Source organism: Besnoitia besnoiti, chromosome IV (genome assembly GCF_002563875.1).
Source record: "Besnoitia besnoiti strain Bb-Ger1 chromosome IV, whole genome shotgun sequence".
Lineage (NCBI taxonomy): Eukaryota > Apicomplexa > Conoidasida > Eucoccidiorida > Sarcocystidae > Besnoitia > Besnoitia besnoiti.
In genome coordinates this window covers 2,333,138-2,345,981 of record NC_042359.1, presented here as the reverse complement: position 1 = coordinate 2,345,981, position 12,844 = coordinate 2,333,138, and the positions used below count along the sequence as shown (strand labels likewise).

Genomic DNA, 12,844 nt, shown 5'->3' with positions numbered 1-12,844 from the left:
GCAAAGGCACGGTTGACTGCATAGAGGTCACCTGCTTCTCTCCTCAGTCATGGCATTTCTCCTCATCTGTGCTCACACATGAATGCGTGCGGGTTTCAATTTGTTCCATACGCCTAGATACCTCCACACCGTGCGCACTTCGCCTCAAGTCTTTTTTCGTAAGTTCCCGGCCCTTAACGGCATTTCTTCACCGAGCATCTGAAGAGATCAGACGACTCGTGAGCTCTGCACCCTGTACGTGCAGTAGATTTTTGGAGATGTGCCGATTTCGCTGCTCCCTGCGCACAATATTTTCGCGGCGCTCAAGATCTGCAGTGTCGAAGGCAGCAACCTAACCCTTGGAAAGCAATCCTCGCGGGGCACCTCGAAATTGTCTTGGACTCGGACAGCGTCTTTTTTTCCTCATGGCGCTCCGGGATCTCCCACTGCTGCTGTATCACACCGCTGCATAGCGCCTCCGCATGGAAACCTGTTGTCGCCAAGGTGATGTCTGGACGCTGTAGACAACGCAGGAACGCCTACGCTGAGTAAAATTCGCGTCTCAAGGCCTCTCTCTCGATCTCTGGAACCCTCGCTAGCGGAAGGAGACGAATCCCTGCTGCCTGAAGCTCCTTCCCCACCCCGCCGCGTGGTTTCGAATGGCGTCTACGCCGTAGCCGGAAGGAGAGCATGCCCCGCCGCAGCGGGTTGCAAGCGGATGTCTAGGCCGCAGACTGACACTGCATGATCTCGCGGTTCACCGCAGACAGGCAACGCCGAGAGTGGCCTTCGGCAGAAGGCCCTTCTACCGTGTTTCAGCTCATTCGGACCCGGGCCGTAGAGACGGGATGGCGACAGTGATGGAGGAGACTCCGCGGACGGCGGCTGCCGTTCGGCTCTGCGATGTCGAGCCTTCGTTAGGCGCTCAGGGAGATCATTGGGAGGTCACGATGGCTGCTGGACAGCAGGAGGTCGCACTGGAGACTTCAGCAGCATCGGCGCATGAAGCCTGCAGACAATGCCAACAAGAAGAGACCGGCAGGGCGCCTGCGGCGGCGCAGGCATCGCCCCTTCATGACCTTGCGCCGTTCGTTGATCGGACCGGCCCAAACACAGGGCAAGAGATATCAGTGGCCTCTTGTGTCACTCGAGATCCGGCGGGCATTTTTAATCCTGTTTGCTGGGCGGACCGCTATCGCCAGCGCTTTGTCTCACCGCTCCACGTGCCAGGGGCGCCTGAGCTCTCAAAGAAAACGCGCAGACGCCTTCTCCAGTTCAACATTGTCGATCTCGTGGATGCGACACTTGACGCGCTTGCTTTCCAGACGTCTCTCGCATCTTCACTCTTCTTACCACGAGCCCCGGGGCTCAGCGCCTCACGCCCCGAGGCTCCCTCTTCGTTTCCCTCTCTACATCCACCGGCTGCTGGGAACGCGTGCCGGGACCCGCATGCCCCCCCTCCGCGGAGCGCACCGGCGTTGCCTTCGGGCCTGCGGAGATCAGCCCGCGACCAGAATGAAGCAGAGCCAGTCGCCCCACAGGCAGACCAAAAACATGCGGGCGGTCAGGAAGGAACCTCGCCGATCTTTTTCAGCGAGGGAGCTTCTTTTCAATCTCCATTTTCGTCATCACACCGTCGGAGCCGCCCTTTGGGGGGACGCCGAGGTGCTCAAGCCTCTCCAGAAGAGGACGCCGAACACCCAGCTTCGCACGCCCTTCAGAGTTCGCGGCTCGCCCCCGCTGTCGCTGCGCCCCTTCGGGCCCTAGATGCAGCGGCCGTGAACAACTGCACTCCGGGGCGGGGACCCGCGCGGCGTCTGTCTCCTCGTCCGAAGCCGGGTGCCCGACTCGCCGCGAGACAGAGAGACAGAGCCCACGACTCCGATGCCCACGCCTTCCTCTCGTCTGCGTGCACCCACCCGGTCTACGAGCTAATGGCTTTGCACATCCGAGGGGCCCCCGCTGAGGCTGCGACGACGAGGGACGCAGCGCATCGCGGGACGTGTCGGGAGGGCCTTCGTGCAGGCCCTGAGTCTGACGTCGGTCCTTCACTTTGCGCAGCCAAGTCAGCGCCCGCGCATGGAGGCGCTCGCGCCCTCCACGGTCCCAGCGAAGGCCTCCAAAGCTGCTGCATCCTTCACTCGCAGCAAGGCGCCGATCTCGGCGGTCTTCCCGCCCACTTCGTCTCTTCAGACGTCCTTTCCAACGTGACCCAACAGCCCGCGACATCGTCACAGAGCGACGGCAGACCAAGCGCAGGCGCGGGGGGCGAGGAGCGTCGCAGGGCGTGTTCAGAAGCAGAGAGAGACGCCCGAGCTATGGTCAGCGATTGCCTTCGCCCCATGCTGCCAGAACTTCCTGAAGGAGCCTCGTCTGCTCCATGCGCCGCGCACGCGTCGCTCGAGAAGATCGCAACCTCGACAACGAGGGCTGTGGCCGAAGAGAGACTGCGGGGAGGGCCCGGAGTCTGCGGCACCTTCTGGAGGCTTGCGGGAAAGGCGCAGCTCTACCAGGTGCCCACACCCGAGGCAGGCGCGGAGCTGCGGGATCGAGAGACACTTTGCCGTGTGCCCGATATGTCCGCTTTCATCGCGTCTGCGCCTGAGTGCGCCGCGCCCCTTCCTCACCACAGCTTCTCTGGATTTGCCTCCTTCGTCGAACTGCGCCGGGTAAAGTCGCGCTTCGACCCGAAAAACGCGAACGGGGCGGGGCAGAGACCCCGCGGCCTCAGTGTCGCTGGGCTTCCCATGCTGAGTACTGCAGCGCCACCGCCTCTCGCGGCTGCGCTCCCGAGCCTCGACGCGTTCCGCGAGGAGGTGGAGGCGGCGGTCCGCCTCCCGGCCTGCATGAAGCCCGAGCAGCGCCCCACAGGACACTGCGGAGCTGTGGGGAATTCACGTCCTTCGGGAAGCATGTTGACAGAGGTGAATCAACACGAGGGCCCCCATACGAACTGCAAGCGACCCGAGGCGCACAAGAGAGAACGCGGCGAAGTCGCAGTGGAACCAGAAAGCACCTGCGTCTTTCGCGAGACTCGCGACGCAGACCCAGGCGGTGGGATCGCCTCAGATCATGCGTTGCGACCGCCAGAGGGCGAGGAGTGCGCAAGGCGACTTCCCTCCGCTCCGCATGCCTCCGCCGGCGGTGAGGGGCGGCTGCAGGCGGACGACGCGGCAGGTGAGGGCACTCGGCAAACGCGCCCCGATGAGGTGGCGTCTCCACGCGCCGGGAGGCCTTCACACGCCAGAGGACTGAGACATCGCAGCGGGGCAAGCGGCTCAGAGCGAGCAGAGGAGCCATCAGAGGAGCGAGTAGAGGCGCATGCCAAAGCGCGTCTTGATGGTGGGCCCCCTGCGGGTGCCGCCGGGCCTGTCGCATCAGATAAGCGCCCTTCGACAACAGGCGCGCAAGGCGGTGCGGCAGGCCCCTCGACGAGCGGAGGCTGCCCGGTCTGTTGGCAGTGCAGGAAGCCGAAACCCGTTGCGGAAGTCTACCATGTGGCGATCATTGGCGGCGGCATCGCAGGCATCATGGCGGCGAGTCTTTTGCGGCTGTTCAACTGTCGCGTGGTCCTCATCGAGGCGTCTCAGCGCCTCGGAGGGCGCATCCACACGCAGCTCCTTCCTGCTGTGGGGGGGGGCGCCCCCGCCGCGACCGACGAGGCGTCTGCTATGGGGCCTGCCTGCGCTGCCTCGCCAGCACCCGAGGGCACCAGATATTCAACGCACGCTCGGGCTTCATGCGCGACTCTTCGCAGAGGTCTGCGGACTGCAGTGGCGACGTCTGCCGAGGCCGGGGGCGCCGATACGAAGCCGAGCACGCCTTCGAAAGCGATCGACTCGCGTCCAGCTGACGCGAGCGCGGTCGATAAGAGAGTCGCGAATAAGGGCGAGAGGGCGAGGCACGAGAAGGACCCCTGCCTCAAGGACGACGGCGCCCCGGGGCGGAAACGATCCAAGTACTGGGTGTTCGTGGAAGAGGACTCGGAGGAAGAGGCCCGCGGGGCGCTTGACCCGCCACGCCGTCGACGGGGCGCAAATGACGCGCATACGCAGCCTGACGCTCCGCAGAAGAGACGCCGGAAGGTGCGGGCGGACTTCCAAGACTTTCTGGTCTACGACTCGAACGGCGGGGCCTTCGGCGGGGCGACACCGCCCTCAGGAGGACTGCCGCAACGAGTCGCGCGCCACCGCGGCTCGCTAGCAGCAGCTGGGCGAGGGAGGGACGGCGCCGCAGACCGCCCCAGCAGCGGCAACCGCGGACGCCGAGCGAGCGGGCAGGCAGAGGCGACTGCGGAGGGGGTGCGGAGGGCAGCTACCTCGCCGCGGCGAAATGGCGGCGCCGAGTCCGCAGGGCGCAACGGGCGCGAGCGCTTGGAAACGGGAGTGAAGACCGGCAAGAAGCGCGTTTCGCGGAAGGACACTGCACCAACCCCGGCCGCAGATCCGATCGACTTCTCGACTGGCGCTTCCTCCGTGTCTGGCGCCCCGTCTCGCTCAGACTCCTCTGGCAGTCGACAGTCTCCTCTCTGCCGCAGCGTCTCACCCCCCTTGCCTGATCACCCTCACACCGCGACGCGCTCGCTTGTCGCCGACTCCGAGGGCGCTTCAGCAGCTGCGCCCGAGCGAGCAGGCCGCCGAGGCGCGCGCTGCGGGGACGCGCCCTTCCTGCCCGTGACGGAACTCGGCGGCGCGGCGCGTCCCCTGTCTCCGCGCAGCTGCAGCACCCAGGCTGGGACCCCCTGCCGCGCCCCAGCTGCGCTTCCTGCCGTCCCAGTGGATCTGGGGGCCAACTGGCTCATGTTCGACATGGACGCTCCACAGTACGTCTGGCATCTGGCGGCGCGCTTGGAGGTTCGCTCGTGCGCCCTCTGGGGGCCCGGGGGCAGCCCCGGCGAGAAGGCGGGCGCGGGCGGCACCAGCGGGGCGGTGTGGGAGCCCATGGTCTTCGGCACGCGCTGGCTGGACGCGCGCGGAGACCCCGTGCCCGCGGGCCGCGTCACCCTCCTGTCTGACGTGAAGGACGCGGTAATTGAGCGCGCGCGCCAGGGCGCCGCCGATGCAAGGCGCGAGAGGCGGCGCCTGGCCGCGAGGCCCCAGCAGCCCTCGCGTCTCCCCGCGCGGCGCCCGCCTTCGCCGAGCGACGCGGGAGACAGGGGCGCGGTGGTGGAGGAGGACGCCACAGTCGCAGACGCAGCCAACGACAGGCGCAGGCAGGGGCGCCGCGCAGAAGAGGGAGAGAGGGACGCGGCGCGCCGAAGCCGAGCAATGGAGGGAGCCGACGAGGCGAGCAGGGACGCTGAAACAAAAGGCAGATCTGGGCGCGCGGCGGGGGCGTTGCTGCGGACTGGGGGCTCGAACTGCGCAGGGTGGAGCCTCGCGGATGCAACTCCGCCGGAGGTCTCGAAGGGACGAAACGAGCTGGAAAATATTTCACCAGTCGAGCCGCCAGCAGACGTTTCGTTCGCGTCTGCCAATGCCCAGGCGCAAGCGGTATGCGACGCGGGAGAGGCGCGAGGCTTGAGCGGCGCAGGCGGCTCATCTGCCGGCGACGCAGGCACGCCGAGGCAGCCGTTTGTTCCATTTGCGAGGCCATCTGCCTTCGGCGCTTTGTCTCCCTGTGCCCCAGCGGCCGGTGGCGCGGGGCCCCTGTCTGGGGGAAGTCCCCTCTGCGATGCGTCGCAGCCCGCGGATCTGAAACACCTTCCAAGTGTAGGTCCTTCGCCCTGTCCTGCCCCGGCCGCTGCACCGCAGGGGGCTCCCGGCGGGTCCTTCCATCCCCTGAGCGCGCTGCTGCCCCCGCCGATGCAGGCCCTTTGTCGCCAGTTCGAGGCAAAGATCGCGGCCACCAGGCAGAAGGCGGCGCAAGAAGGGCGAGGCCCTTCTTCCAGCTCGCCAACTCCCACTGACCACGAGACACGTGCGCGCATTCTGTCCGCGACGCTCCAGTCTCCCGTGAACGCGCTTTTCTGCCGCTTTCTTCAACAACTCGCGCTCCGCGGCCTCCCGCCCGCCAACGCCCTCCCCAAGCCGCATGCTGTCTCTCTCCCGACGCCCGCCGGCGCCCCGACCCCTACCGGCACCGGGCCCGCGTTGGGCTCCTCAGTTTTGGGGCTCCCCACGGCCAGGTCCCTGCCCTCGGCGACTCTCACGGGCACGTGGGGCCCCCCGCCAGGTCTCGACAACAACCTTTCGCCTCCGTCCAGCGGCTCAGGCGGCGCTCCCTGCAGCGGCTCGCCGTCTGCCCCAGGGGCGCCGCGTCTTCCCTCCGGCAAGGCAGCCGCAGGCGCACATGCTCAAGGCCCCGCCTCCGAGCCTGCCGCGACTTCTGCAGCGTCACTGAGCACAATGACGGCGGGTCTGAGCGGCAACAAAACCCCTGGTGCGTTGGCGGACTCGCATGGAAGCCCCACGAGCCCTCGCGAACCGCGTGAGGCGCTCGACGGCGCCGCCATCGCATCCGCGGCAGGACGCGACCCCGCAAAGAATGACTCCGACCGCGTGCGCGCCGAATCAGAAGCCGGGCGAGGCCTGCAGCCCGCTTCTGCCCGAACGGGGGCCGCGGGCACCAGTCTCGGCTCTGCGCCTGGAGAGGCCTCGGGGAGGCCGGAATGTGTGCTGGCAGGCGACGAAGCAAAGCTCGTTCAGCTTCTTTCAGCCCCCATTCCGCCTTTTTCGCCCGACGCTTCGCCCACAGCGACTGCAGGCGTCGGCGCCGCGCCGGCCGCGCGTTTCGGTGGCGCCGCAGCGGAGACGGTGGGGGCGCCGCTCGGACCGAGGCCCGCTGCGCTCCCGACTTGGGCTGCTGTCCCCCTTGCAGCGGGGCGGGCGGGGCCACCTGGCCCGACGCCGGGGCTTGCCGCGGCGGCGCCGAGGGCGCTGGAGGTGGGGCGACCGCTGCTGCCGGGGAAGGCCGTTGCGCCCGCCACGGTGCAGTGCCTCCTCGCTGCGTCTGCAGCCCGCCTGGCGCCCGCGTCGTCCGTCAGTCTGGCCTTCCTCGCGGAGTCGCTGACGCAGCCGCTCCCGCCCAGTTCCTCGTTGAGAGTCCCGGCCCTGTCGCAGCCGGCGCAGGGCGGCTTCTCCGCGCGTCCGCAGCAGTATGGAGACACTTTCGAGAGACTCGCGCCAGCCCTCCGCCGTCTTCACCGCCTGCTGCTCGCTTCGCTCGCCTCGCCACTCCCTGCCGCCTATTCCCTCACGCCCTCTACTCCAGCGGGCCCTGCAGCCCTCACCGCCGCTGCCCTCGCCTCCCGCGCCGGCGCTTCTGCTGTCTCTTCTGCACAGGCTCCTCAGGCGACCGCAGCCGGTTCGGGCGCTCCAGGCGCCGGGGCCCGCAGCCCGCTGGGGGACGGGGGCCGCCCAGGAGAGGGGAACCGATGCGGCGGCGGACAGGAGGGCGGGCTCGTGGAAGACTCCGTGCGCGCAGAGGCGGCCGCGAAGGCGCGCGAGCGCGGGGCGTGCGGCGCGCCCGGTTGCCGCATCGACTGCAGCAACTTGAAGACTGCGCTGATGAGCGCGTGGCGGTGCGTCCGCGAGCACAGAGACTTGCCTGCGGGGCTGGCGAGCTTCCTCGAAGATGGTGTAGACCGCGCGCGCGGCTCGCGAGAGGCGAAGACACGCGCTGGAAAAAACGAGAAGACAGCGGGGCGCTCCAGCGGTTTGCTCGCCGCGAGCAGGAGGCCAGACAAAGCCACTGAGGGCCCGGAGGCCGCGTCGAAGACGCCGAACGGGGCGCGCATCCACTCAGCGTCTCGTGCGCGGCAGCGGGCGCCTCGATCGGGCGACACCAAAGTATCTGCGCAGACTGAAGTGAAGAGACGCGGCCTGGCTTCGTCGCGGAGGTCATCGTCGGCTGCCGCCTCGTCCCTCACTTTCCCGCCCGTCAGTGGGGGACTCGTGGCGACGCGGGGGGTGAGGAGGAAGCGCCGAAGAGTTGCGCTGGCGGAGGAAGACGCCGGCGCGGGTACAGAGTGGGACGCAGGGCGCCGCGGGGGACTCGGGTGCAGCGCGGCGTGGGCCCCTTCGGCGGTCGGAGAGGCGGCGATGCGGATGCCGGCCCAGACGCACCGCCACTGGAAGAAATCTGATGAGGAGGTGATTCTCAAGATGCTGCAGCGCTCGTTCGGCTACGTGGCTGACTTGAGCGAAGTGGCCGCCGACGAACTCCTGGGCGCGAGCGAAGAAGACGTCGAAGCGGAGGAGGAGCCCCACGGGAGTGTCTCCGCCCTCCGCGACCGTCCGCCGGGGGACGCGGCCAAAGCGGCGGCGGCCGCGGTCGGAGGCGAGCGCGCGTTCGCGCTGCGAAGAGACACACGCGCCCCTGGGGAATCGGTGGAGACGCGCGGCGGCGCCTTCAAGCTTGCGGCATCAAGACGCGGAAGGGACAGCCTGGCGGGCGCCCGTGGATGCGAGGGGCGCCGAGAGAAAGGGGGTCAGACGCGAGGGGACTTGCAGCTGGGCTCCAGCCGAGAGGGCGCCGACCGCGAAGAAAGCGGCGGACGCGAAGAGACAAAGGGTGAACGAAGCGCCGTGAGGCGGGCGGCGCGCGGGCGGCGGCCTTTCTTCCCGTTTCTCTCAGCAGAGAGCTACCGGCAACTGGGCCTTCGAGAAAACATCCTCTTCGCGCGCCGGAAATTCGAGGGCGTACCGACGCCCCATCTCTTCGAGCCTGAAGCGGCAGATGGCGATCGGCTCTTCACGGATGTAAGCGACGCCTTCTCAGAAAGAGGCCGCTGGTTTGTGAGCTTGCGGGGCGCGTGCTGAGGCACTACACCTATTCAAAACGGACTTTCTCGAATCCGGGCACGTTCTAGCCGCCGCGTCGTTTCGCGTAATTCTACTGGAACTCACGTGCGTGCGTTTGGAGTCGTGTCTGTGTTGCTGTGACCCCCAGACCCCCTTCGTGCGTATCTTAATTCACGTGTCTCGAGGCGTACACTGCTGTGCTCTGGTTTGTCCTCAGGGATACGCCTGGTTGCCGACGCTGCTGGTGCGCACCTTCGGCCTCGCGGAGCATGCCCTCCTCGGCTGGCAAGCTCGCCGCGTTGAGCTGATGCCTCCTCCCCTTTCCTCTTCTTGCTCTTCTTCCTCTCAGTCGTCTGCTCACATCTCTTCGCCTTCCTCTTCTTCGTCGCCCGATGCCGAGTCGCCGGTGTTGCAGGACTTGCAGAATGAGTGCGCGGCTGCTGAGTCGCACTGCGAGACAGTCCGCAGCGCGTCTTTCGAAGCGTCCGCCTCGTGCGCGGCGCTCGTTTCGCGCGAGACGACGGAACTTTCGCCGCTTCTAAGCGACCCCGCCGCCTCCCGAGCTGGCGCGGCGGGACTCGACACCGAAGAAAAAAATGCAAGCGATACTCCGACGGCGCGCGACGTCGCGGAGGCCTGCGACAGCCTACGGGCCTGCTTGGCTGCCTGCGACCAGCGCGCGGAGACCTCCGCCGCGGGCCTGCAGGACAACCACCGGGCGTACGCCGAAGCGCGGAAGGCGGACGCGTCCTTCTGGCCGTGGATTGGCTTTCCGTATCGAGGCGTGCGCATCGGCCTGCAAAGATACACTCGGCAGGAGGTGGCTGTCGGCGAGGCAGAGCCGCGGCGGCGGCCTGGCGCAGGCAGCCACGGCGGCGCTGCGAGGCAGAAAGCAACGAAGGCCGATGGTGCAACAGGAAGTCGCCGCCCGCCTGACGACGGAGCGACGTATGTGAACCTTGAAGAGCTCAAGGTACCTGAGGCACGAAGAGAGGAGCGCGGAAACGACGCGGAGGAGGAGAAGGAAATGGAGCAAGCGGAGGCGTGCCGCACGCAGGACAAGCGCGGGACACAGACTGAGTCGGACTGCTGCAGGTGTACGGACACCCGAGAGGTCTACGCGATGAAATGCATCGTCAGCGTGCCGATCGGCGTTCTGAAGAAAAACGTGATTTCGTTCCAGCCCGCGCTCTCAGCCAACAAGCAGAACGCCATAAGGCGCTGGGGTGCAGGGGCCCACAACAAAGTTATTCTTCGCTTCACAGAGTGAGACGCCGAGGAGCCTCCCCCCCCCCCCCCCCCCCCCCCCCCCCCCCCCCGTTGCAAGAGTGAAGCTGGTGGGAGCGGGGTCGTACACAGGGAGGGAAGCTAGATTTAACGGGACCGGAATCGACACACACTTCAGTAGTGGCTCTGAGCCTACGCGAGGCATGTATCGATAGATGTGCAAATATATGTGTATATATAAGCATATACCTGTATATATCTATCTGTATAACTATATCTATTTGTCTATCCACCCATCTATCTAAACCTCCACGTGTCTATCTATTGATCTATCTGTCTTTTTATTTATCTATTGATCTTTGTGTACTTATCGATCTATCTAGCTATCTATCTGTACATCTATATCATTCTTTCTGTATGCATTTATACATATATGTGTATCTGTGTGTATCTGTATATACGGGTCTTCGTCTGCGGATGCCTCTGTCACCTGCGGCTGCATGCGGTTTCTACGGAGCCGCCACGTTGCCTCGCATGCCGCTTCCTTTTGGTCTCTTGCGCGCGGTTCGCAGCGTCTTTTGGCCGCCGTCAGCTCCGTTTCTCAACCCGTCCTTCACGCCGCTTTTTCAGTTCATGAATCTGCATGCTTTCGGCAAGTCGAACTGCCTCGTCGCCCACAGCTTTGGGAATTACGGCTGGCGGCTGGTGGGGCGTGCGCGCGAGCGCCGGCGGCGGCGGAGGGACGCGCGGGCTGGGGAGGTGACGAGCGCCGCACAGAGCTGCGGCGACCACGCGAAGGCCGAAAAAGCCGCAGGCGAGGCCTTCGGGCCGCCAGTCGCGCAGGTGGAGAGGCGCGTGAAGACCGAGAGGATGGGCGCGTCTCTGTGTGTCGAGTCGGCACATGGAGCACGAGGAGAAGGCGTCAGACGGACGCCGCGAGCCCGCGAGGCGTTGGCCGGTTCCCGTGCCTCGTCGCGTGCTTCAGCGTCGTCGTTTCCGTGTTCGCGCAGATCTTCCAAGCGGCGCTGCTCAGGTTCCGGCGCGGCTCGCGTCGACCCCTCTTCGGGTGTAAGTACACCGGCGCACGCGGCGGCGAGCCCGCGGCGCCGCTCCAGCCGCCTCGCGCGGCTTTCGGCGAAAGGCGAGAGTGTCCCAACAAGTGCGAAAGTCGAGTACGAAGCTGTGCAAGCTCTGGCACCGCCGGCCGACGTCGAGAGGAGCCAGGATGAGGGTTTTTCCACCTGCGAAAAAGACGCAGAAGAACAAGGGGAAGAAGACACCGCATTCTTTCGCGACCACTGGGCAGTGTGGGAAGAGACGCGAAGAGACGCTCCACCCGGCGGCGAAGCACTCGAGGCGCGGGCCTGCGTTCCCGATGAAGACGTCGTGGAGGAGTGCTGCCTCGTTTTGAAGCAGATGTTTCGCCTCGCGGAAACGCCGCGGCCTCTGCAGGCCATCGTCACCCGCTGGGATGAAGATCCGCTCTACCACTGTTCCTACGGCTTCGCCTCAAAAGTGAGTCGATCTGAGAGTCTGCCTCTCGAGATGCATGCAGAAACTAGTTTGCGTTTAAGTGACTCGTGTAAACACAAACAGAGAAGAGAGATTCACGTTTCTACGGGTCACTTCGCTGGCGTGGATTGCCCTTCCCACCTTTGCCGCAGAGCTGCCTCGCTCAGTCCACGGCCAAGGCAGTGTGCGCGCCGCGAGGGTTTGATCCTGTCCCCCGGGCAACCGCATGCCGAAGCATTCGTTCGAAAACGCCTTTCCTTCTCGCATGCGGCTGAACGGGCTCGGCAGCTTGTGGTTACTTGTGCGTACTCCTTGCTGCCACGGATTTTCGGCTTCGGCTCAGCCTACACATCTTTCTTCCGCCTCTCTGTCGCCTGCCTCTTCGGCTCCCGCAGGACTCGCGCGAGGGCGACCAGTATCTCCTCGCGCAGCCTCATCCCTGGGTGCCGTCGTTTCCGCTGCCTCTGAACCGTCTCGCCTCGACCGCAGACTCGCCGCCATCGCCTTACTCTGCGCACAAGACGCTGGACCTCCTGCGGCAAACCTCTCTAAGCACTGCCTCGACTTTCCCACCCTCCTTGATCGTTCCCCCTTCTGCCTCGTTTTCTGCTGCTTCGTCGTCTTCTGCTTCGCCTTCTTCTTCGTGTGCTCCTCCCTCTGCATCTTCTTCTGCTTCTGCATCTTCTTCTGCCTCTGGTGGCGCGGGCGCGCTCGTCGCCTTGTCTGGCGCGGGTGCGGCTTCTCGGGAGGCCGTCTTTTCCCCTAGTTTGTCAGACAGCTTCGTATTTTTCTGCGGCGAACACACGAGCGACTTCGGTCAGCAATGCGTTCACGGCGCGATGCACTCTGGCGCACGCGCCGCCGCCGAGTGCCTCGCGTCCCTTCTTTCCTGCGAAGGCGTGCCCTGGCTAGACCCCGAATGGGGACAGCCCCCCGCGGCTGCGCCTCCGTCCTCCTCTTCCACCTCCACTTCCTCCTCCTGTGCTCCCTCTTCTTCTTTCTCGTCTTCGTCTGGGGCTTGCGTCTCTGGCACTGGCGCGGAGGGAGGCGCAGAGGCCGCAAGGGCCGCAGGGGCCGCAGAGGCCGCAGAGGCGGCGGCGTCGAGAGGAGGGGAGACGCACGCCGCATCGCTGAAGCGGAGCGCGGCGGAGGCTGGAAGGCAGGCGGTGGACGACTGGCGCACGTGGTGGTTTGGGACAGACAAGGCGTTCGTTTTTGGGCGCGACGCAGACACGCTGCACTCCGCGCCCTTCGACGTCTTCCTGCGCCCGGCTCTGAGCCGCGAGGCGCGCGCGATCCTCGTGAACCGCAGACTCGCCGAGGGCCTCCGCGCAGCGCAGAGCGGCAGCGAAACGCCCATGCAGAGCGCCGGTGGCTGCTGA

The 12,844-nt window shown here is 66.1% G+C and overlaps 1 protein-coding gene across 1 annotated transcript; it reads left to right on the top strand.

Moving 5' to 3' along the window:
* Positions 1–839: 839 nt before the first annotated feature.
* On the top strand, positions 840–12,844 carry BESB_054510 (uncharacterized protein; the record flags this gene model as incomplete). The annotated part of the gene is made up of 4 exons (XM_029363886.1): positions 840–8,681; positions 8,941–9,989; positions 10,523–11,465; positions 11,858–12,844. The coding sequence occupies 4 exons, from the start codon at positions 840–842 to the stop codon at positions 12,842–12,844; spliced, it is 10,821 nt and encodes a 3,606-aa protein (XP_029219809.1).